The following is a 22,956-nucleotide window of genomic DNA, read 5'->3' as shown; positions in this document are numbered from 1 at the left end:
CATTAAGTCTTACTGACCTGCAAATTGGGCATACCGTGTCTCGCTGGTATCCACACTGATCACAAAGTGTCCAGAATCAACAGGTCCCCAGTCTGTCACAGTGCATGGGATTCTTCCGTCCTAAGTGCAGGACTCTGCTCTTGTCCTTGTTGAACTGCATCAGATTTATTTTGGCCCAATTCTCCAATTTGTCTAGGTCACTCTGTATCCTATCCCTGCCCTCCAGCGTATCTACCACTCCCCCCAGCTTAGTGTCATGTGCAAACTTGCTGAGGGTGCATCCACCCCATCCTGCAGATCATTAATGAAGATCTTGCACAAAACCGGCCCCAGGACCGACCCCTGGGGCACTCCGCTTGTTACTGGTCTTCAGGGCCTTTGATTCAGCTCCTTTCACCAGCACGGCGTCCTTTTCCAGATCTTTATGATCAAGACTAACTATCCAGGCATCTCCTGCTGCATGATGCTCTCTTGTCTGTTCCACCAGGATCTTCCATAACGTTATCCAGCAGGAGCTGCCATGACCTATTTCCTGCCGCTTATCCTCCTGGCCGGCCGTGCCCTGCAAGGTATGGTGCCATGTTTAACTCTGATCGTAATGACCAGTGGTGTTCTGTTAGCACCTGCCTGCCTGCAGCACACTCTCCGCTGCCTGCAGCATGGCAAAAGGGTTTCTACCCAGGCCCGGAGGATTTTCTCTCCCAGGTTCAGGAGCAATCTCTAACTGACCCCTGTATGCTCTCCCAGGGCAGGGCACTCTCATAATTCGCACCAGGTTGAGTGGGACCAGAATCAGACACTGAGCGTTCACTGATCCCCAGGCCCAGTGCCAAAATCAATTAACCAATCGCTTTGCAGGAGGTGGCGTTACTTACTTGTACTGTGGCTGTGCCTAGGAGCCCCAGTCATGTACCAGGACCCCATGAGTCTAGGTACTGTGCAAACATTGAGCACGTCCCCCCCCCCCACACACACACACATGCGGCCGCTCAGTACCAAGCCCAGAATGGAAGAGATCCTGCTTTTTATGCCTCTGCCCAGGAGCCAGGCCCCGCTGGCGGGAGGAGAGCAGGGGAGAGCAGCAGCCTGTTGCTGCTGGACTCAGCAGATTTGCTCTGTCCTGCCTGACTTGCTCCTGCTGTCTGTCCCCCTCTGTCTAACGCAGCCTTCGGCTCGTGGGTTGTCACCTACCCCGAAAGGCTGCACGCCGTGCAGGACTCCTGCGTCCTGATACCCTGCACCTTCAGCTACCCCAGCACGGTGACCCCCACGGAAGGCATCGTGGCCATCTGGTACAAGGAGTACGAAGGCCAGCGCACTGTGATCTACCACTCGGCCACTCCCAGCGATGTGGACGGCAGGTTTCAGGGCCGCACCGAGCTGCTGGGCGACCCGGCTGCGCACAACTGCACCCTGCTGCTGAGGGGCCTGAAAAGCGAGGACAGCGGCAAATACAACTTCAGGTTCGAGATCAACCAGGGCGATCGGTGGTCAGACCTGCGTGGGGTGACGCTGACGGTTACCGGTGAGTATGGAAATGAGCTGGCCAGAGCGGGTGAAATCGCAACTGCCCAGCTGTGTGTCATGGGCCCTGTACTGCTGCCAGCAATGGGAGATTTTCCTGTAGCTTGCGTGCTTTTGGAGCAGCTGACTTCTATCCCCACTGCTGCAATGAATGTCCAAGGGTACAGTGCAGCGATGAAGAAATAAATGGGAATCGCTATTAACCCATCACAGATACCCTGGTATATCCCTGTTCTTTCCATCCCCAGATGCCCCCAACAGCCCGGCCATTGCTGCCCCTGAAGATCTAAGGGAGGGTGTGACAGTGAACTTCACCTGCTCCAGTCCATACGTCTGCCCATACGACAGCATCGCTCTGCAGTGGAGGGGCTACAATACACTGGTCTCAGCTGTGGTCGGGGCAGTGCAGCTGGACACTGGTGGAGCACTCAGCCAGCAGATCCTCGTTACCAGCTTCTCGTGGCAGGACCACTCCAAAAAACTGTTCTGCCAAGTGTCTGTTGGCTCTAAGCAGGCAGCCGGGGAAATCACTCTGCAGGTGAAATGTGAGTAGTGCTGCTTTTCAGATACGGGCCTTGCTGAACGGGAGAGAGGACCAACAGCTGGGGCCTCTATTTCTGCATTGCTCAAGTCACTTCTTTCCAGACCACAGCGCTTCCAGTCCCGCCGTGTGAACTCTGCCACCCACCCAGAAATTCATGACCCAATTCCAACATATATCTGGCCTCCCTAAATCCTTTTCTGAACACAGAATTCCTCCCACGTTGCAGCCCTAAACTGCTTTGTGGCATTGCTGGATGCTGGGTCAGCAGCTGCCTCGTTCCACCCCAGAGGCAGCTGCATTCCTCTGGGGAGTGAATGGAGTCTTGTGTCTTTACAGTGCCACACTTTGATTTGATGGTGGGTGCAATTAACTGTGGATGCGAGGGAGGGGTTGCAGAGGTCGGTCCACCTGCATAGTTGGACGTCTGCATGCTATCGCTGGCAGAGTGCGGGGCTGGAAGCCAGGCTGAGGAATATCATTTGTAAAACTCTCTGGGGAGAGAGGTGCAGAACAGGACACCCCTTAGAAAGAGTCTGTCCCTCAACCAGGAGCTTCTGTAATGGCCATGCTGACATTTTCAGACTCAGATGCCTAAAGCCAGACACCTAAGACAACATCTAGCCCCCCCCTCGGTAAAAGTGGCCTGAGGTCCCCAAGGGCTGCCGGCAGTCCATGGATCTCGCTGGAGTTACTCCAGACATTTGCTGGAAGCTCTATCTGGCCCACAGTCTCCTAGTTCCTCCTGGATCCACTTATCTCATTGCTGTATAGACCCTTTCCTCAGGCGCCTTCTTACTACTCAGTGGTGCAGCTGTCAGGCCAGGTCCCTTTGCCCACCTGGCAAACAGGACAATCCCCCCAGTCCTGCTGGGCGCTGTTCTGCAGAGAAGGCTGGTAGCCAGACCTCCCCGTGTGCTGAAGAACGCCAGGGCGCCATGGAGCCCGCACCGCTCGCCTGCACACGCTTTTCAGCCTGAGAACAATACCCCTGATGCCCTGTCCTTTCGCTCACAGCCAAATGCCTGTAGCCACCTTCCACCCATGTCATTGGCTCGACCATAGGCCTAGACCGCTCCAGCTTCTGCCCGCAGGGCTGCCGCCTTTCCTGAAACCAGAGAGGCCCCAGGCCATGCTGCCCGGGGAACGTGGTTAGACAGGGGATGGGAAACTGGAAAGTTTCCATTTCCTGAGTCATGGGCCTGGAGGGAACCATCTCGAAGGATGAGAAACCGGTTTAGGTCCCTTTGCCCACTCAGTCTTCGGCCTCTGACACTGACAAGGGGGGCTGGCTGAAAGGGTGTCTTTTGCCCTGGGGGCATTTGTCAGATCTGTGGACCCACAGAACCATAGGGTTAGAAGGGCCTGCAAGGGTCATCTGGTCTGACGCCCGGCCGTGATGCAGGAGTTGTTGTGCCGAGAAGATATCACAGACAGAACAGCTCTCAGAAGGTGATGAGAGTCATGACCAGCACGGGACAGACTGGAGACAGTGACAGAATAACGAATGCCTCTGAGCTAACCCGACTTCCTCAAGTCACAAGTGCTGGCTTCAGCCTCCCCCAGCAATTCCTGGCCGAGGCGGTACCCATCGGATGCCGTCTCGGTTCCAGCTTCACTCATTGCGTGTCCGTTCTTCCTCTGACTCCCCTGCAGACTCCCCGAAAGGTACAAAGGTGTTAATCAACCCCTCTGCGAAAAACATCCGGGTGGGCGACACCGCGTCTCTCACGTGCAGCGTGAACAGCACCTTCCCCGAGGTCACCGCCTACACGTGGTACAAGGGTGGGGCCGCCTTGGGGAGCCAACAGATTCTGACTCTGAGGAGCATTACGCGTGAAGATTATGGCCTGTACCACTGTGAAGCGGAAAATTCAGTCGGGATCGGGGTGGCCAAGGCAGCTGTTCTCTATGTCTTCTGTAAGTATGTATCATCATGGCTTCGGGGGACCGTGCGCAGCAAAGAGAACTAAAACCAGTCCTCCATCTAGGCCAGTATGGCCAAAGGCGGATGCTTCAGCAATACAATAAAGTTCCCTCCACCCTAATGCAGCTCATTATCTACCTCAGTCTTTTTCATTAGAGCTGGCGGGGAAGTTTGCGAGGAACGGGTTTTTAAACCCCCAAACCCCCATTCATCCAAACCAAAAGAGTTTGCAAACCAGGGTTGGTTTCAAGGACTTTCCTGACTTGAAAAATTATCAGAATTTTTTTTTCGAAATTGTCAAGCCGGCCCATTTTGACATTTTTGAATTGGAAAGTTTCCATTTCTCAAGTCAAAACGACTTTTTCTTTTGAAATCTTCGTAAATTTAGACTAAAAAAAAAGTTAAAGAAAAAAATTGAAATGAAACATGTCACGGACCCAAACCAATTTTTTTGTTCCATTCACAAAAACTTGAAATTTTGACTTTTCGTCCTGGTTCAGGACATGAACATTTTTCAATATCTCAATTTTTTTTAGCTAAGATAGGAAAACCATTTCCTACTCAGCTCTGTTTATCACCCTCGTGTCTGAGTGCCTCACAAGCACTAATGAATTTACCTTTGGGAGTAAAGAACCATTGCTATCTCTGTTTCACAGATGGGGAAACTGAGGCACAGAGCAAGTAAATGACTTGCCCAAACTCAGCAAGTCTGCAAGGGTGGCAGAATTGAATCCAAAATCGCCTGAGTCCCAGTACAGTGCTTTAACCACACACCCATCCTTCCTCCCTGTTCACTCTTGCATCTGAAGGGAAGGAGGGGGTCTTCTTGAGCCCAGATGGTGTCCCATTTATGTCTTGAAGCTTGAGGATCAGTAGCCCTTGAAATCTGGCTCCATCCCACTCATGAACGCAGGTTGTTTGCTCGGATCACCTGGGAGTCTCTCATGTACTCCATTCCCTGCCATTGCACACTGGTGCACCTCGCTCACCCCTCTTTTCTGCCAGCTAGCATCCAGAAGGCTGTAACACTTTGGTCTAATTCTGCTGGATGGCCTGGCTGCGGGGTGGTTGGGTGGTGCTCAGTGGCCTGTGCTCTCCAGAAGGTCAGACTGGATGCTCTGGTTGTCCCTTCCACGACTCAATATGCTGTCATCCCCTTCAGCGGCTGTGATCTCGGCGAGTCCTTCGGCGGTGATACGGGAAGGCGAGACGGTCACGTTGACCTGCGACGTTCCCGGCGAGGAGAACCAGGACCTCCACTACAGCTGGTACAAGAACAGCATCTGGATCAAGGATGGCACGGCCAGCTCCCTGGTGTTTCACCAAGTCGCCACCAGCGACACTGCCTATTATTCCTGCAAGGTGCAGAACGATAAAGGGAGCGAGACATCCGAGATCATCAGTCTGAGCGTCTTCTGTAAGTGTCTCACAACACACACTCTCTTTCAGCTCACGCTGCATTCTGACGGGCCCCTTTATCGGTGCTTTACGAAGGGTTAATACACGATTACTAGAGGAGAGGAGCTAGACTGGAGAGTTTTGCCAGGCAGTTCTCCAGGTGAGGGAGGAGAGCCTGTGTGATCCTTGGCGTGCGTCTGGCTGTTAGCTTGTCTCTTGCTTGCTTGAAGTTTACAGTGTGCTCTGTTTGGGGGGACCGAGTGCTAGGCTAATCCGAGAGCTTCCTAAGGAGGCTCTAGCGTGCCATCCTTTGCTCCCTCGTCCCTTTGGGATCCCTTGAGAAGAGGGCAGGGTTAATTCGGAGGGAAAAGGGGTTTAAAGAGCCAGCTCCTAAACGACCAAGGGAGCTAGCGACCAGGGGAGGTTTGTGCGGGAGTTTAGAGAGGCAGATACACCTAACAAACATTCTCTGAGCTTAGCCTGGTAACAGCCTCCAGAAAACAAACCAGCAAACACCCTGCAAGAGCAAAAACAACGCCGGCAGAATTCCAGCAGCCGGGTGCGGGTTTTACTGCACTGAATGCAGCACATACGAGTTCCTGCCTCAGGGGCAGGTGGCATGTGTGTGTAGTCAGGTGTGTATTCAGGTGTGGAATGAAGATAATCAATGGGACACAGTAATACCAGGGTACAAAATCTGTAGCCATGACAGAAGATGGCGGCGGTGGGGAACTGGCGCTGTATGTGGAGAAAAGCATAGGGTCAAATACAGTAAAAAATCTTCAGTGAATCAAACTGTGCCATAGAATCAATATGGCTAGAAATTCCATGTTTGAATAAGAGTATAGCAGTAGGAATATGCTACCAACTATCTGACCAGGCTGGTGATGGTGACTGTGAAATGCTCAGGGAGATTAGAGAGGGCCCAAAGGCAGAAAACAAAATAATAATGGGGGGTTCAACTACCCCCATATTGACTGGGAAAATGTCACCTCCGGACAGGATGGAGAGATACAATTTCTAGATACGATTAATGACCGTTTCCTGGAGCAGCTAGTCCTGGAACTCACAAGAGGAGAGGCAATTCTTAATTTACTCCTCAGCAGTGCACAGGATCTGGTCCGAGAGGTGACTACAGCTGAACCGCTTGGTAATAATAATCATGATGTAATTAAATGTAATAGCTTTTGAGGGTGTCAAGAAACTTTCTCTCTGCATTCTGTCCTGAGGTGGCATGCACCCAGTCAATATGGGAATAGTTGAAATCCCTCATTATTAGAGTTTTTTTTATTTTTATAGCCTCTCTAATCTCCCAGAGCATTTCACAATCATTATCACCATCCTGGTCAGGTGGTCGGTAATATATCCCTACTGCTATATTCTTATTATTCAGTGCTACGTCTCCCTTTTAACCTCTCCCTCCAAGCCTGATATCTATTGCAGGTGTAGCAGGGCAGGGCTGATTGAGCCCCCAGCAGCTCATTAGCCCTTTCCTGGCCAGTGTGGGGTTTGTCTACCTATCACAGTAAGATACAGCATCCCTGAAATGGATGGTGCAGGGCACTGGGAAAGGGACGTAGGCCCAGATTCTCAGAGGTATTTAAGTCCCTAACTCCCATTGATTTCACATGGAGTTAGGTGCCTAAATCCCTCTGAGGATCTGAGCCACAGATCTTTTCACCTGTAGGTGGCTGGCCTGAATCCCACCCAGGTCTGCAATGTCCAGGCGCCATTCCCGCCTAGCAGCTGTGTGAAATGAGCTGGAAGTTATTAGTGTCAAAATTAAACACCAGACCCTAGCTATGGTGTGCTGTGAAACACATGAAAGGGTTATTTCTGTAAGGCCGCCAAGAATTGGTGGTTTTCTTAAAGCCCCACCTACTGGAGTCAAGTGATGAAACAAAAAAATCTCAGCTTTCATTTTTTTTAAAAAGCAAGTTTCTAGCACTGATAGCTGGGGAGAAAAGCTTGAAAACATGAACCCAACGTGCTCTAACGACTCAGAAACCAGAAGGCAAATAAAATGAACCCCAAAATTATTATTTTTCCAAAATCTCACGGGTGCTATTCCAACCCAGGCAAAGACATCTCTTTTTTAAAAGCTAGGCGAGTTTTAATCTGGCTGTCGACTTTTAACCTCTTGCTCTAAATAATAAAGACAGTTGTTATTTTACCCCCAACGCTCCTCTGGGTTCTTCAATACCTGGTTCAGCACAACACCACCTTTGTCATTGTCTCCCTTCCCCCACACAGATCCCCCGAGGGCCCTGGCGATCACCTTGTTCCAGGAGACGCAGGAAGGAAAGCTGGTCATCATTCACTGCAGTGTGGATAGTTATCCCCCGTCTGCACTGGCCCTGTACCACAACGAGAACCTGCTCGCCACCACCGCCTCCCACGCGGCCCCCAGCCAGCGGATCAGCATCACAGCTTCCCGCAACTCCTTGAAACTGGAGATCCAGAACGTGGGGCCGGAAGACGACGGCAGATACCGATGCACGGCTAGCAACGCCTATGGGAACGCGACCGCTGCTAGGTTATTCAATGCCCAAAGTAAGTGGCGTATTTGTGATGCCCATGCGGGGTAAGGGACTGCCCCCAATCTTGACTCCCACAGAGCCATCTCATTATCTCTCACAGACCTATGCCCAGTAAGGAAGCTATCGAGATGCTATTTAAGGGTCTGATACAGACAGAGCTGGCTGAAAAAACAGAACAAACAATTTCACAGAACATTTTGGAACCATTTTTCTTATTTTTTCAACATTTTTCATGAAATATTTTTTCAAAAAAATTTCAATATTTCATCTTTCTTCCTTCCCCCCCATTGGCTAGCAAGTGCAATCATGCGGATGCTGTCCAATGGGTTCCCCCCCACACACACATTTTCTTTTCCTCGTTCCATTCAGAGACTTTTCAGATCTTCTGCAATTTCAGACAACTTACAGAGCAGCAAAAGGTAAAAAAGAGGAGTAAAGTGTGTGTGGGGGGGGGGAGAGAGAGGCGGGGTAAACAACCTAGCCAGTTTGCTCATTCAGTTGAATTCGGTGAGGGGGAGAGAAGGGGAAAAATGAGAAAGGAGAAAAACCAAAAATTTACAGTTTCAGAATTAAAATAAATTTTAGATTTTTGAAAACCAAAATGAAACAAAAATTTCAATTAGAACAAAATGAAAAGTTTAGTTCCAGTTGGAAATTTCTGATTGAAAAATGCCATTGAGAATGATATTTTCCCACACAACAACAACAACAGAAATTCCTTTTTGATAAATGCCCATATTTTGAGTGGGAAAATCTTTTGGTTAAAACCTTTGACCAGCTGTAACTATCAGCAACTCAGAGATTGATGATTTCAACTCACTTTTCTCCAGTCTTCCGGTCTGTGCCTTGACGAAGCTATGGCCGATTAAAAATGCAGACGCTCGGGTTCTAGTGAGCATGTTGTTCTAGTGCTGAAGTTCTTGTGTTGCTGAGCTGTGACATTTCATATGGGCCTGGTGTATCTTTCAGAGGATTCTCTTCTTTTAAGCTTTCTCTGGAAGGAATTTATTTCTTTGATTGGAGAAACAAGAGGCCTCCCTAAAAAAGCGAGTCAGAAAATGTTTTGGGGTTTTTTCATGTTGGAAATTTTGAGTTTTCACCAACATTTTTAGACTTCTTAGCAAAAAATTGAAGACCCAAAATTTCTGACTGAAAAATTTCAACTGGAAACCAAAACATTTCAATTTGGAAATTCAGTGATGGTACTTCATGGGAATTGTAGTTAAGGATCCTCATGTTCCCTTTCTCCTCTATAACCCAGAATCCCTGGCCAAACTACATCTCCCATGATGCAACATGACTCCCTTCTTGCTGAGCTGCTACAGGTGCATCATGGGAATCACTGGTGCAGTGCATCATGGCAAATGTAGTTTGAGTAGGGAACTGAGCCCATAGAGAACAATGGGGGCATGAGGCACCTGAACTACAATTCCCATGAGGCACTGCAGCAGCGTTTCCAAATCAAAGTGTTTCAGTTTGGGGCCAAAAGACAAAAAGTTTTTTGTGTTTGGATGTTAGGGTTTTTCTTCACAAAAAGTCAGTTTTTTCCCAAAGAAACCAGATTTCTTTTGTAGGAAATTTTGTTTGGACAAAACCCCAATTTTTCTGTTGAAAAACAGTTTCAATTGAATTTTTTCAATCACCCTTCCTCCTTTGGGGCAGATTATCCGAGGGCGACAGGAGATTCTGAAAGCCATCCTGCCTGTATTCCCCTCCATGCCTCCCCCAAGCTGGACACAATTGAAAAGAACAGCAAACAATAAAGATCCACAAGCCATCCCCTTTCCCCAGCCCATAATCCTGCTATATAGGCAAAACCAAACAAAAGCAGGGACAGGGAGCTGAGTCTGCACTCAGCCCCTGGTCTAGATGCTTGATGTCAGTGTCCCTGACTTCCTTATATTTCTTCCTACATCACGGGACTCCAACAGCCTCTACCACCAAAGCATATGTTTGGACTAGCAACGTAGACCAGTATCCTGCAGGGAGTAGACAGAGGCTGCTCAAACTCACACGGCTCACGTGAGGCCAGAGGGCAAACCCTACAAAGAAGGCCAAAGCTGCATGACAAAAGATTTCACATCCCTGCTTTACTGTGTTTCCTTCCCTCTTTTCTCAATCCCTCCTTCAGCTGCGAGAGTTTTGATCCGTCCCTCCCCGGAGGCGCGCGAAGGAGACGCAGTCACCCTGACGTGCATCGCCACCCAGAGTGCGGAGGAAGGGACCAGCTACACCTGGTATAAGAACGCCAGGTGGTTGAAGGAGAGCTCGGAGAACTCCCTGGTCTTCCCAGCCATAAGCAGCAGGGATGCCGGTGCTTTCCAGTGTAAGGCCCAGAGTAACAGAGGCAACAGCACCTCTCCAGCTGTCACTCTGCGTGTGCTGTGTAAGTATTATCTCCCTTTGCCTTCGGAATAAGGAGAAAGGAGGAATTGCATGAGACTCTTCATTAAAATAAGATGCAAGTCGGACAATCAGATGAATCTGGCTTTAGCATCCTGGTCATGCAGCTGATGTTAGCTAGCGAACGGTACAGCTAGCCGTGCAGTGACCCCGTCAGGTTTCCTGGGCTAATTGCGGCTGTACTTGCATAGGAGGCCTGCAGGTGCTGCAGGAAGCAGGCAGCAACCTTTTAGCTGAGTTCACACAATCCAGATCCCATTGCAGGGTGCTTCAGCAGCGTGGGGTTGCTGGAGCTGTCATCTTTCAGGTGAGATGTCAAGCTGGTATCCTGACCATTCATGGTCAGCGAAAACAGGCCCTGGCTGGCATACTTCATACGAGTATTAACTCCGGTGGCAGGCCCAAATTCCACCTGTGGTAATTGCTGTTCATCCTGCCAATCTCTTCTCCCTGTAGTTTTTGTAGGAAATGGTTGTTTTTGCTTCCTGCCCAAAACTTTGGTGTAGTGTTGCTGTGTGCTGTTAAACAGCTGCTGTGTTCCACCCCAGAGCTGCACATGTATTTCCGTTGTGGATGAAGTTCTTCCTAACCGTAGCTTGTGTAAGAGTTTACATTTCTGGAATCTATCGGGCTCAAAGGCTCCATCTAAATGCGAGATACTTGGGCCAGCTTCTGAGCGGGTGTCACGAGGAGTAGCTGCACAGCAGGAAAGGGAATTATGCTGATTGACACTGGCTGAGGATCCGGCCCATTATAATCATCTCAACTCCCAAAGGGCTGCCCCAGAACACCCGGTCTGTCACATCAAAGTGCGGCTGGGTGCTCAGGGGCTGTCAGTTGATCCACATGCCAGTTCTGCTCAGATTCTCGTCTTGCCTTTGACTGTCCCAGGCTTGTTTGGAGCAAAGGAGGAGAGTGAAGCAGGAGCTGGGCTGCTGGTGCCTTTATAGCGCTGCGGGAGGGATGAGGGGTGAGTTATCGCAAGTGTCTCTTCAGATTGAGTAAACCATCATCTGTCAAATGATGTATCGGCCAACAATGTTTTAACCATGCAGTCCCACCAAGACGGCCCCAGATGAGCTCCCTCCTCGAGACGCAGGACAGGCACCTGGGCTTTATCCTTTGCACCACTGACAGCGACCCGCCGTCCGAATTAGGCCTGTACAGAGGAGATGAATTAGTAGCCTCCACCCGTGACTCCGGCCCGTTGGCCAGCCAGAGGCTCAGTGCGACTCCCTCGTATAACAGCCTGAAGGTGGAGATCCGTGAGGTGGGGCTAGAGGATGAAGGGACATACGTGTGCGCGGCTAGAAACGCCTACGGCAATGCGAGCGCCTCCATGGACTTCACCGCAGAGAGTGAGTGCTTGTTGACCAGGTTTGCTGCATAAAACCTAACCGAGCTTCTGTGCATGGAGACAAAATATTGGATAAATACGATGTATCGCAAATCACTGCAGGCCACGCGCGTTTTGCCATCCACTGGCCGTTCGATATACTTCGGGGGGGAAAGCTGTAGGAAAATGGCTGCAAATTTAGGCAGCATACCGGCCAATTTGTGACATTTGAGACGATTGATTCATTCACTGCCCATAAAAGACCATTGTGAAATTTGCAAAATGTTTCCAAAGTCCCTCCAAGCTGGCGATACTCCAAGAGGCAAGGATTCCCATCCGTGGGCTAGATACTGCTACCAGTGACACCACAGTAAATCTGGAGTCACTCCTTGAAAGTGATGGAAAGTGCATTTACACTGGTGTAACTGAGATCAGAATCTGGTTCTATGCCAGTGTTCCCTTCTCAAAGCATCATAAACTCAGATGTACCAGGTCATCTATTGTATGCTGCCCTGACACACACACCCCAAAAACCTCATACACACGTCCGACTGCGCGTTCTCCAGGACTTGCCTACTGCAATTTTAACTATTAGGGCTACCACCACTTCGCTTAAAACCCTGTTCCCCAGCCTAATGGAATCACAGAATCTAGTGATGGAAAAGACCACCTCTAAGATCATAGCCCACCCCCATCTCCTGTTTCTAGAGCTCTGTCGAGTCTGATTTTAAATGTCCCAAGCAATGGGGACCCTTCTCTTGGGAGATTATTGGGAGATTATTCCACAGCCCGACAGATGCACGGTCAGGAAATGTATTCTAGGAACAGACTTGGGTTAAGCCCATCCCCTTTGCTCCTTCTGATAGCCCCATGGGCTGCCCTGAATGACCATCTCCCTCCTTGGTCTTCCAGCACCAGCAGGCAGTTATGCCGTGCCCCGTAGCAGACCCACAGAGACACATCTTTAGTGGCTTTGCTCTCCCCCCATCACTCAGTCCCTGAATCAAGTTTGTCTCTCTTCCCCCCTTAGCGGCGAGGATCATCGCCACACCGGCCCCAGAGGTGCAGGAAGGCCAGGGGGTCAACCTGACCTGCCAAGTGAGCAGCCACTCATCGGCCGCGTCTAACTACAGCTGGTACAGAAACGGACAGTGGCTGTCCGAGGGCCCGGCCAATTCCCTGGTGTTCCAGAAGGTGGCCAGTGCTGACGCCGGAGTCTATTACTGCAAGGCAACGAATAACGCAGCCAGCAGGAGCTCTGCCTTGGTCTCACTGAACGTGCTGTGTAAGTTCCAGACACTTTCAATCTTCATGGCTGTGGCAGGTTTCCACAGGAGTATGTGTGCAGGGACCCCAAGGGGCGCTCAGTCCTGGCCCAACCAATGCACCTGACTATACCTGTGTGTGCATGTTGAGGGTGTATGCACCTGCGGGGGCACCCCTAGAGGCATGTGTGCACATAGTGTGCGTGTGTGTAGGAGCACGTGCGCCCATGTGCATTGTTTGCGTGTGACCGTGTGTGTGTGTATGCATGTAAGGGCTCTTGCATACATGGAGATACATAGAATCAGAGAAGATGAGAGTTGGAAGGGACCTCAGGAGGTATCTTGTCCAACCCCCTGCTCAAAGCAGGACCAACCTCAGCTAAACCATCCCAGCCAGGGCTTTGTCAAGCCGCAGCTTAAAAATCTCTAAAGATGGAGATTCCACCACCTCCCTAGGTAACCCATTCCAGTGCTTCACCACCCTCCTAGTGAAAAACTTTTTCCTAATGTCCAATCTAGACCTCCCCAACTGCAACTTGAGACCATTGCTCCTAGTTCTGTCATCTGCCACCACTGAGAACAGCCTAGCCCCATCCTCCCTGGAACCCCCTTTCAGGTAGTTAAAGGCTGCTATCAAATCCCCCCTCACTCTTCTCTTCTGCAGACTAAACAAGCCCAGTTCCCTCAGCCTTTCCTCATAAGTCTTGTGCTCCAGCCCCCGAATCATTTTTGTTGCCCTCCGCTGGACTCTCTCTAACTTGTCCACATCCTTTTTGTAGTGGGGGGCCCAAAACTGGACACAATACTCCATACACGCGTGTGTGTGTTTGTGTGTGTGTGTGCGCCAGCACGTGTAACCCACGCTTTTTCAGGCTGGTGTTCTGTCGCTCCTAGTAGCTGAATCACGTGGAAGTTGAAGACCCTGTTATGCCCCAAACAGGGACCTCGGTCGCTAAAAGCTTGAGCTCCTGCGGCCTGCGCTAAAATACTCAGGCCTGTTAGCTGAAGGCTGTAGCAGGCCCATCCACCTCCACGTGATCCAACCGCTAGCGGGGGACCGTGCACAACCCTGAATGCACACAGCTGTTCCAGAGAGAAGCTACCTGTGAAACACAGTGATCAGATGTGACTTATTAAACACGGGCTATCAGTCCACGTGCAGAGCCTGTGCTGTTGTCTATCACGCAGAAGCCGTCCCCTCTCCTTCCCTCCCCTCCCATCCTCACACGGCCTTGCTGTTTGCCAAACCGCGCTCCTGGCTTTTTAAAACTCACCGCAGGTTTCCTCATGTCTGTCTCAAAAACCGCGTGCTCGCTATTCTCCTGTTTCCGGTCATTAGTGCCAGCTTCCGCTCTGCCCTCCACACGGGCTGGTCACTGCTGATGAGAATGCCTCCTCCGCTCCAGAGCCTGCCATCTGGAATGGCTGCCAGGAGTCGATTGGGGGCCAGATTGTATTCATTGCAGGGTTACCAGAGCACAACGGACAATAAATAGCCTGTCTGTAATTAACAGGCTAGTGCGTGTGCAGGTGAGAGCATGTGTATGTGTTAGAATGTCTGCATGTGTTAGAAGGTGTGTGAGTATTTTAACAAGTACGTGGACGTGTGTGTGTTGGAATGCACGTGAGTGTGTATTTGAGCATGCATGGGAGCGTGTGTCTGTGATCCTCTCTGCTGGATGGAATCAGAGCTTTTCTTCTGTGTGTCATAGCCTTTGCATTGCTCACAGCTAGCGGCGATTCTCTGCTAACCCAGTCAGTCGGGGAGCTGAGTTCTGTCCCTGTGTCCCTGTGGGGTTTCTAGTGGCTGTGATATGCAGGAGAGTGATGACAATGGTGAGGATCTAGGTATCCAGGGGATGGTCCAAGGGGGTTACCAGTGGTCTTTAAACAATCCCCAGGACATTTATAAATCCAGGACGATCTTTCCTCCCGACTCTTTAGACGCCCCCAGGAATCCCCGGGTGACCTCGTTCCTGGAGACGGAGTTGGGCAGACTGGCCATCATCCGGTGTGCAGTGGACAGCAACCCCCCAGCCCAGCTGTCCCTGTATAAAGGAGACGAACTTGTGGCCTCCACCAGCTCCAGGACTGCAGCCACCCAGCGGGTCAGCGTCACAGCCTCCCAGAACTCCCTGAGAGTGGAGATCCGGGATGTCAGGCTGGAGGATGAAGGGAACTATCGCTTCACCGCTAGCAATGCGTATGGCACGTCTTCCGGCCACCTGTACTTCCGTGTGCAAAGTGAGTATGGAGGAAACGGATAGAGAGCGTGTGTGGCACTGCCCTCTGCTGGGTGGACCCAGAAATGCTCATCTGTGTGTCCTAGACCCTGTGCTGCTAGGGGGTGGTGAGATGCTCCTCTGGTGCCTCAGGTGCAGCAGGATCTCTGCTGGATCCCCGCTCTCACCATGAAGTTCCAGGGCGACAAGAACCTCCTAGGAAGCCTTGTGCTAGGGCAGGGGAGGGAAATGCCTTCAAAGGCCCCTGCACTAGAGACAGGTGAACTTCCCAAGGTTTCATAGGGTCTGTCTGGAGAAACGCCTTCGAGTCTGGCTACTTCTCCAAACCTCGGACCGGCTTTCTCAGGCTACAGTGCTGGGCTGGAAACGCTGTGAGAATGGTGGAGAGTCCTAGGACGCACCCAGCTAGAAATACCACGTGACCCTGGGACTTCTGGCTGTAGCTGGGAAGTGCAGAGGGTGTGCGGGGAAATGACCTGTAATGAAGGGGGTGAGGAGGAATGTAGCTGAGCACCTGAGAACCTTCCAAGAGGTTCAGTAGGGGACCTGCCCCTAAGTAAGGACCTAGTTGAGTAACTTCCATTAGCATACGGGTGGGATGTGTCCATCAGCCCAGGCGAAGAAATGCCTTCTCTGCATTCCGGGGCACTTAATGAGTATTTGGCCTACGTTCCCTCTGCAGGGTTTATTGGCTACCGTTGCCTTCACTTCCTGTCCTCGCCTGTTGTGTAGCGATGCTGCATAAACAGCTGTCAGGTTGCACCGCAGAGGTGACAGCATGGTAATGGTGGGTGATGCTGATTGTAAAGCACCAGCTGGAGCATTCGGGGTGTAAAGGGTTCTACTGGTGTTCGTGATTGTTACTGAGGTTGCACTGAGAGGCGTGCACACAGCCCCACACGGGCAGGCAGATAAAGCTCCCTGCCCCAGGAAGCTCACAAGCCAAGGCCTAGATTTTGCTGTCCTTGCTCAGGTCTTCCTCGGGCAAACTCTCGGCGGCTTTGTGTGAGTAAGAACGGAGTGCAGGCGCCGAGATCTGACCCGGCATGGGACGGGCGGTGAAGCACATTGGAGTGGTGTGCACTGCAGCAGAAGGGGATTCAAACTCGTCTTAAAGGAGGAAAGGAAAAGGCCTTGACGGATGGTGATGGAAATTAGGGCGAGGCCCAAATCAGAACCCCAGGTCCAAAGCCTGAGTTTTTGGGATGTTTGGGTCCGGATCCAGCACCTGCATTTCAGGCTTGTCTCTGTAATGAGCCGACCCACTGAATGCCACCTCTCTGCCCCTGGATTTTGTGGGAGCCCAGCTTTAGCTCCATTTCCAGATCTGGACTTCCCAGGTCAGATATAAAAGACTGATGCAGAACTGAGCAAATCACAGCTCCCGTACTTTGGATTCAGATCCAAACTTGGCAGGTCAGGCTTATCTGGGGTGAGAACAAAGGTAGGATTCAACTCGATGCTGAGATCCGCAACGTTAGCATCTCTCTTTGTTCTGGCTTGTCTCTGTGGTTCAGCGGCCAGGGTCCTAATTACGCCATCCACGGACGTGCAGGAAGGGGACGACGTCTCCCTGACGTGTGACGTGACAGGAAGTGCTCCAGAGGGCACCGTCTACACCTGGTACAAAAACAGCCACTGGATTCGTGAGAGCCCCGAAAACTCCCTCGCCTTCCCACACATAACCAGTGGGGATACTGGCTCTTACCACTGCAAAGCCCAAAGCCCTGAGGGAACCAGCAGCAGCCTCTCCCCGGCCACCAGCTTACACGTCTTTTGTAAGTGCTATCGTTTATCTCTGCAGGGCCTGATTCAATTCTTACAGAGGTCTCTGGACAGACTCCCACTGATGTCAATGGCTATTGGAGCAGATCATTGCATTGCATCACTGCTTAACTACACCCTGGGCTCCCTTCATTGCTTTGCTCCAAAGCCATTGCTGGAGGTTGGATATTCACTAGAGTGGGTTGGAAATTTTCCAATGGGATGTTTTTCCATCAGAAAATGCTGATTTGTAGAAAGGAAAACATTTCGCCACAACGCGCCGTCTTTGATGGAAAGGTCTTTGTTTTGAAATGAAAACGTAAAAAGAGAATAAGGCCAAATGTTTAATGTCAGCCTTTTTGGGACAGAATGTTTTGGTTTTCCATTTCAAAACGACTTTTTGTTTCCTTTTTTTTCCAGTCATTTTTATAAAATATAACATAAAATGAAAACCCAAAGTCAAAGTCGGTCCAAAACGTTTCAGGCTTGTCAAAACAAAATGTTTTGTCAACCTGAAATTCTCTTTGTTTTTTTTAAAGAATTTTGGTTGGAAGGAAATTCCCGAATTCTTTGCTTTTGTTCTATGCTGGAACTGAAGAAATTCCAAAATCACCAAACTCCCCCTGAAACAAAAACACCAATTTCTGATATGGCCAGAGGCCACTGCTGGACTGGATTCTGTGGAGCTGTGACCTGAGCTAGGACAGCCTAACCCTTCCAACAACACTAGAGAGAGAGGCTCTGGCGCTGATAACAATGAGCCAAACCCAGGCGCCCATATTACTCAGTAACGTTCACACTGACCTCAGTAGGAGTTTGCCTGAGCAAAGTTGGAACAGGAACCGTGGAAGAAGCACAAGTTTTGCCCTCCCCCTCACCAATGTTGTATCAAAGGCTCATTGAGCAGAGCAGGAGACAGTATGGGCAACGCGTCCTTGGGAACACTAAAGGCTGCTGAGAGGAAAGAGTCAGGATGCGACCCGTTTCAGTGGGAGTTAGGTCCTAACTGAGGATCTGGGCCTTAATCTCTGTGTGCCTTAGTCCCACACCCGTAAAACGAGGGGAATAGTGATCCCTTCCTCAGAGGCACGTTGTGAGAGTGAATCCACTAGCGGTTGTGCAGCTAGTCTGGTAGCAGGGGCTGTATAAGTGGGTAGCAAAATGAAGTGGCTGGTGGACATGGCTCCCCACCAGACCAGGCCAGCGGTGAGCTTTGTAATCCTGAACCGGGTGAGTGGAATCCCTGTGTGTCGCCCTTTTGTTAAAGTGGGATCTCTCGCACTTTTGTGCCTTTGCTTAAATAAGGAACCCAGCTGAACCCTACTGGCTGCCCTGGGAAATCCAAGAAGATATCTCAATGACTGTTAATCACTAATGCTCATCAGTAAGCATATGCAGAGCTGTCCTGGTACGTACACTGTAGGGAGCAGAGCCAGGAGGGGAACGTTTTTTCCTTCCTGCAAAAATCTTCAAAAGTTTGAAAAAATTTTCCCATGCTAAATCTGGACAAAACACCAAAATCTTCAAACTTTTCTGCAAACTGAAAAAACAGAATAACAAAGCCAAAATTCAGGTTCAGGTCAATGGAAATATTTTGTTAGGATCATTTCAAAAGCATTTTTTGAACTTTTTTCTTTGTTAATCTTTTTTATATGTCTAATTAGCTGACATTTCAAAACAAAAAGTCATTCTGAACTCAAAATGTCGGACTTTTCATTTAGAATCTTTTGAAACATTTTTTTTCAAACATTTTTCAAGTCCAGAGATTTGTAAGAACCGACCCTGTCTCACAAGCAGTTCCATTTTCAATGAATCAGCATTTTTGGCCCCAAAAAATTGCATTGAAAATTCTCAATTAGCTCTAACAACAGGAGCAAACCACAAACATAAATTAAAAAGTATTCATGGTGGAATCTTTCATTTAGATTTTCAGAGGGGAATGGGGTGGTCTGATCAGATTCTTCTGGGTGGACCTGCCTTTCCTTCTTCTTCTATTATATATATATAGTGTGGTAGTGTCTGCAATGTGCAAGATGTTGTATAGAGACATAGGAAGACACAGTTCCTGTCCTGGAGAGCTTACAAGATAAAAGGACTTCCGAGATGAAGGACTGTGAGGGGAGAAGGGATCTAGCATAGAATTTTCAAGCAACTGACAGTAAATGTGGGGTGGTGAAATGGGGTGGTAGCCTTGGACCCAGTGCTTTGCTGATCAAAGAGGGAATCATGGCGTTAAAGACTCAAGATGATGGCAAATGAAGAGCATGTTCGCTGTGCCTTAATGTGAATGTCTCGCCCCTACAGATCCGCCCCGGGAGCCCCAGTTGACCTCCTTCCTGCAGACACAGGACGGGCAGCTGGGCATTCTCCAGTGCACTGTTGACAGCGACCCACAGTCTGAGTTATCTGTGGTCAGAGGAGGAGAACTCGTGGCGTCCACCACTGGCTCCCACCCTGCGATGGGCCAACGAGTCAGTGTCTCCTCCTCACACAACAGCTTGAAGGTGGAGATCCAGGCTGTGGTAATGGAGGATGAAGGAGAGTACGTGTGTTCCGCTCGTAATGCGTACGGCAACGCAACCACGTCTCTGAACTTCACTGCGGAGAGTGAGTGCAGGATGCAGCATCATTGTCCTCTACTGCCATGAGAATTGGATCCAGCCAGCCAGCCACCTATCTATCCCCCTCCATATTGCTGTATCCAGCCAGCCCCATACATACCCCAGTGTCCATCCATCTACCTAAAACTCCCCTGTATCTATCTATCAATCCATCTACCTATCCGCCTAGTGTGTAGACGTTTTCTCACATTAGTCTTTCCTCTCAGCTGCAAGGATCTGGATCTCTCCATCGCCAGATGTCCACGAAGGGGATGCCGTTAACCTGACCTGTGCAGTCGACAGTGATGCCCCGGGGATGCCGCACTACACCTGGTATAAGAACAACATATGGCTCAGCGAGGGCCGTGCCAGGTCGCTCGTGTTTCCCAAGGTCACCGTGGCTGATGCTGCGACCTACCACTGCACGGTGAAGACCCAGCAGAGGGTTAGAAGCTCTTCCCCAGGCACTTTGAACGTCCTCTGTAAGTTCTTTGCATGGTTGAACTTTGCAAAGGTTCAGAGCAAAATGCCTCTGTGCATCCACCAGCTGGGATCACCCAGCCACCGGTGCTCCAAAGGGCAGCTAGACAAGTGACCCGTCCATTCATTAGTGAGGACGGGAGGCTGCACCTTCTTCCGAAGCATCCTGCTATGACCACTTCTGGAGACAAGACCCCAGCGCTGCTGGCCTATGGTCTGATCTGCAGGGCAAAGCCTATGTCCTTAGAGGAACCCCCCGTAGGAACAGTGTCGTCTCCCCACTAGTCTTTAGAAAGCAGACAATGTTCCATGGTTCATGCCCATGCAAACCACACGTGGAAGAAAAGGCATCTACCCATTAGCAAGAGACTTGTTTGACTGAGCCTTAAAATACTGAGCTATCCCTTGGTAACTGGGGGGCCGAAGGATCTGGGAATTGTGTCAAGACCAGCTAGTCTGGGGGTCTGCGAAGTTCTCCATGTCCCATCCTGATTCCCAACAGTGGAAATCCACTCCATGCTCCTGGGCATGTGCTCCCAGCTGGTTCCCAACCTGGCCATAAGTTTGGGAGTCAGCTGTTAGAGGACATGTCAGGTGGGCAGCTGTGGAAGACCAGGGCAGCAGGAAGACGGGCGGGCGGAGCACATTGTGGGGAGGTAAGAAAGCTGCAAAAGGTCACGTCTAAATGTGGAAGTGGTTGGGACTGAGCTGATTTCAGCTGGAAACCAGGTAAATTCAAAATTTGCCAAATCTCATCTAAAGCCAGAACCTAGGCTTGTTACCACCAGCCTCATCCCCAGTCCAGCCTTACTGAGGTGAGAGCTGGTTGAAAAATACTGAGTGTCTTTCACAGAACATTTTGAAATGTTTCCATATTTTTCAAAATTCCCCCATTTTCCCCAAATTTTCAGATTATTTTTTTACAAAAAATTGAAACAGAAAATATGGTCCATTTTCAAAACCTGTTTTCATTAAACATTTTCTGATTTTGAAAACCAAAAATTGAGGGTTTGTTTTACAGGAAACCATGTTTTTTTGAACAAAAGCAAAAAAAAAAAAAAAAATTTACAGAAATACTTTTGGTTTCCAATTTTTCATGGAAAAACAGAAAAGCTATGTTTATTTTTAAAAAATGTTTCAATTAAAAATATTTTTCATGGGTTCCTAGATTCCAAGGCCAGAAGGGAGCACTGTGATCATCTAGTCTGACCTCCTTTCTCACACAGGCCAGAGACCTGCCCCAAAATAATTCCTAGAACAGATCTTTTAGAAAAACAGCCCATCTTGATTTAAAAATTGCCAGTGCTGGAGAATCTATCACGGCCCTTGGTAAGTTGTTCCAAGGGTAAATTACTCTCACTGTTAAAAGTCAATGCCTTATTTCAAGTCTAAAGTTATCCAGCTTCAACTTCCGGCCTTTGGATTGTGTTAGACCTTCGTCTGCAGACTAAAGACCCATTATTAAATATTGGTTCCCTCTGCATGTACGTGTAGACTGGGATCAAGTTACCTCTTGAGCATCTCTCTGTTGAACTAACAAATTGAGCTCCTTGAGTCTGTTGACCAGCACTAGGGTCCCCCGCAAACTCAACCAACACATGCAGGGGTCCCTCCTCACTCCCCCGAGTATCAAGTGCTGAGCCGAGAAAGCAGCGTGAACACTGCTAAAAATGGCACATGACAATGGGTCTGAACTTTGAATTAGTTCACGTCGCCTACATTCAAACCCCGTCTGTGTTTCTTTTCCATGAATATTAGTGCAAAAAAGAGTTTCCTGGTGAGATGTTGGCACAAGTGGAGAATCTGCAGCCGATTCCAGGGAATACTGATGAAAAGCGAGTTTGCAATCTCTTTTTTGCCCCCGAAATCGGATTCTTAGAGTCACTTTTCCAGTCAGGGAACGGTGACGCACCATGTGACACCGAGGGCTCCAATCAACACAGCTCGAATTTTTTACTGAACGTTCATCACGAACAGTTCACAAATGAATGGTAGGCCAAGAGTCAGTCATAGAAATGACCTGTCAAGTGACCTGGAATAACGACTGAATTCAAGAAAAAATTGAGGCGAAGTTCAGTGAATGAATGAGCTGTGACAAATTGCTTGTCCAGCTCTGATAATGGAACCTTCACGAAACCTTCATGGCTCTAATTCATAGGTTCATAGAGCTTAAAGTCAGAAGAGGCCATTAGATGATCCAGTCTGACCTCCTGTATAGCACAGGACAGGGAATTTCACCTAGCCCAATAACTTGTGAGTTACTGAGGTCGCATTAAAGTTCTGAGATCAAATTAAATCCTCCTTCTTTCCAGATCCACCCAGGAACCTCTGGATGAAGTCCTTCGTGGAGACACAAGATGGGAAGGTGGCCATCATCATCTGTGCTGTTGACAGTAACCCACTGTCAGAACTAGCCCTGCGCAGAGCTGATGAACTGGTTGCATCTGGTTCCTCCCGCGGTGACGGGGCGTCCAGACAGAGGTTACGCATCTCGTCCACTCCTAACTCCTTGAAACTGGAGATCAGGAGCGTCACCTTGGAGGACGAAGGGACATACGTGTGCTCGGCAAACAGCGCGATCGGCAAAGCCAACACCTCCATATACTTCAGCATAGAGAGTGAGTATGGAGTTCATCGACTCAGGCGTCACTTAGAAGGGAATTCGGGGCAGGTTCTCTCCCCCACTGCCCTCCTCCCGCACCAGGGAATGGAATCTTCCTCTCTGCTTTGCTGGGGATTCTCCTGGCCAGGGGAGTCCAACTAAGTAGGCAAAGAAACGTCAGAGCTGGTTCCTATGCCACCCCTTCCTACCCCAGCATAGAGGGTGTGTTGAGACAGGGAGGCGGATATGGCTGAAACACGCTGTGCTCCAGTTATCCCTGGCTGGTGAATAGGGATCATTGTCGGGTGTGTAGGTTAGAGCAGCCCCCACGCT

General features: G+C 49.8%; 1 protein-coding gene across 2 annotated transcripts in view; it reads left to right on the top strand.

Moving 5' to 3' along the window:
- The first annotated feature begins 433 nt into the window (after positions 1 to 433).
- Positions 434 to 22,956, top strand: part of SIGLEC1 (sialic acid binding Ig like lectin 1) — a 30,957-nt gene continuing 8,434 nt past the window's right edge. Inside the window, exons 1-14 of one of the 2 annotated variants that reach the window (XM_067533483.1) lie at positions 434 to 569; positions 1,166 to 1,525; positions 1,773 to 2,069; positions 3,722 to 3,985; positions 5,155 to 5,409; positions 7,644 to 7,943; positions 10,062 to 10,316; positions 11,389 to 11,691; positions 12,700 to 12,954; positions 14,879 to 15,178; positions 16,695 to 16,955; positions 19,246 to 19,548; positions 19,769 to 20,023; positions 22,334 to 22,639. In XM_067533483.1, coding sequence (XP_067389584.1) covers positions 521 to 569; positions 1,166 to 1,525; positions 1,773 to 2,069; positions 3,722 to 3,985; positions 5,155 to 5,409; positions 7,644 to 7,943; positions 10,062 to 10,316; positions 11,389 to 11,691; positions 12,700 to 12,954; positions 14,879 to 15,178; positions 16,695 to 16,955; positions 19,246 to 19,548; positions 19,769 to 20,023; positions 22,334 to 22,639 — 3,763 coding nt within the window. In that variant the 5' untranslated portion in view covers positions 434 to 520. The remainder of the gene's footprint in view (positions 570 to 1,165; positions 1,526 to 1,772; positions 2,070 to 3,721; positions 3,986 to 5,154; positions 5,410 to 7,643; positions 7,944 to 10,061; positions 10,317 to 11,388; positions 11,692 to 12,699; positions 12,955 to 14,878; positions 15,179 to 16,694; positions 16,956 to 19,245; positions 19,549 to 19,768; positions 20,024 to 22,333; positions 22,640 to 22,956) is intronic. The other variant, XM_067533484.1, reaches the window with a different exon arrangement.

This window comes from Emydura macquarii, unplaced genomic scaffold (genome assembly GCF_026122565.2).
Source record: "Emydura macquarii macquarii isolate MOO-44397 ecotype Brisbane River unplaced genomic scaffold, CSIRO-AGI_Emac_v2 contig_3345, whole genome shotgun sequence".
In the NCBI taxonomy this organism is placed as follows: domain Eukaryota; kingdom Metazoa; phylum Chordata; order Testudines; family Chelidae; genus Emydura; species Emydura macquarii.
Note: the sequence above shows the minus strand (reverse complement) of the source record. Positions and strands in the feature narration are given on the sequence as shown.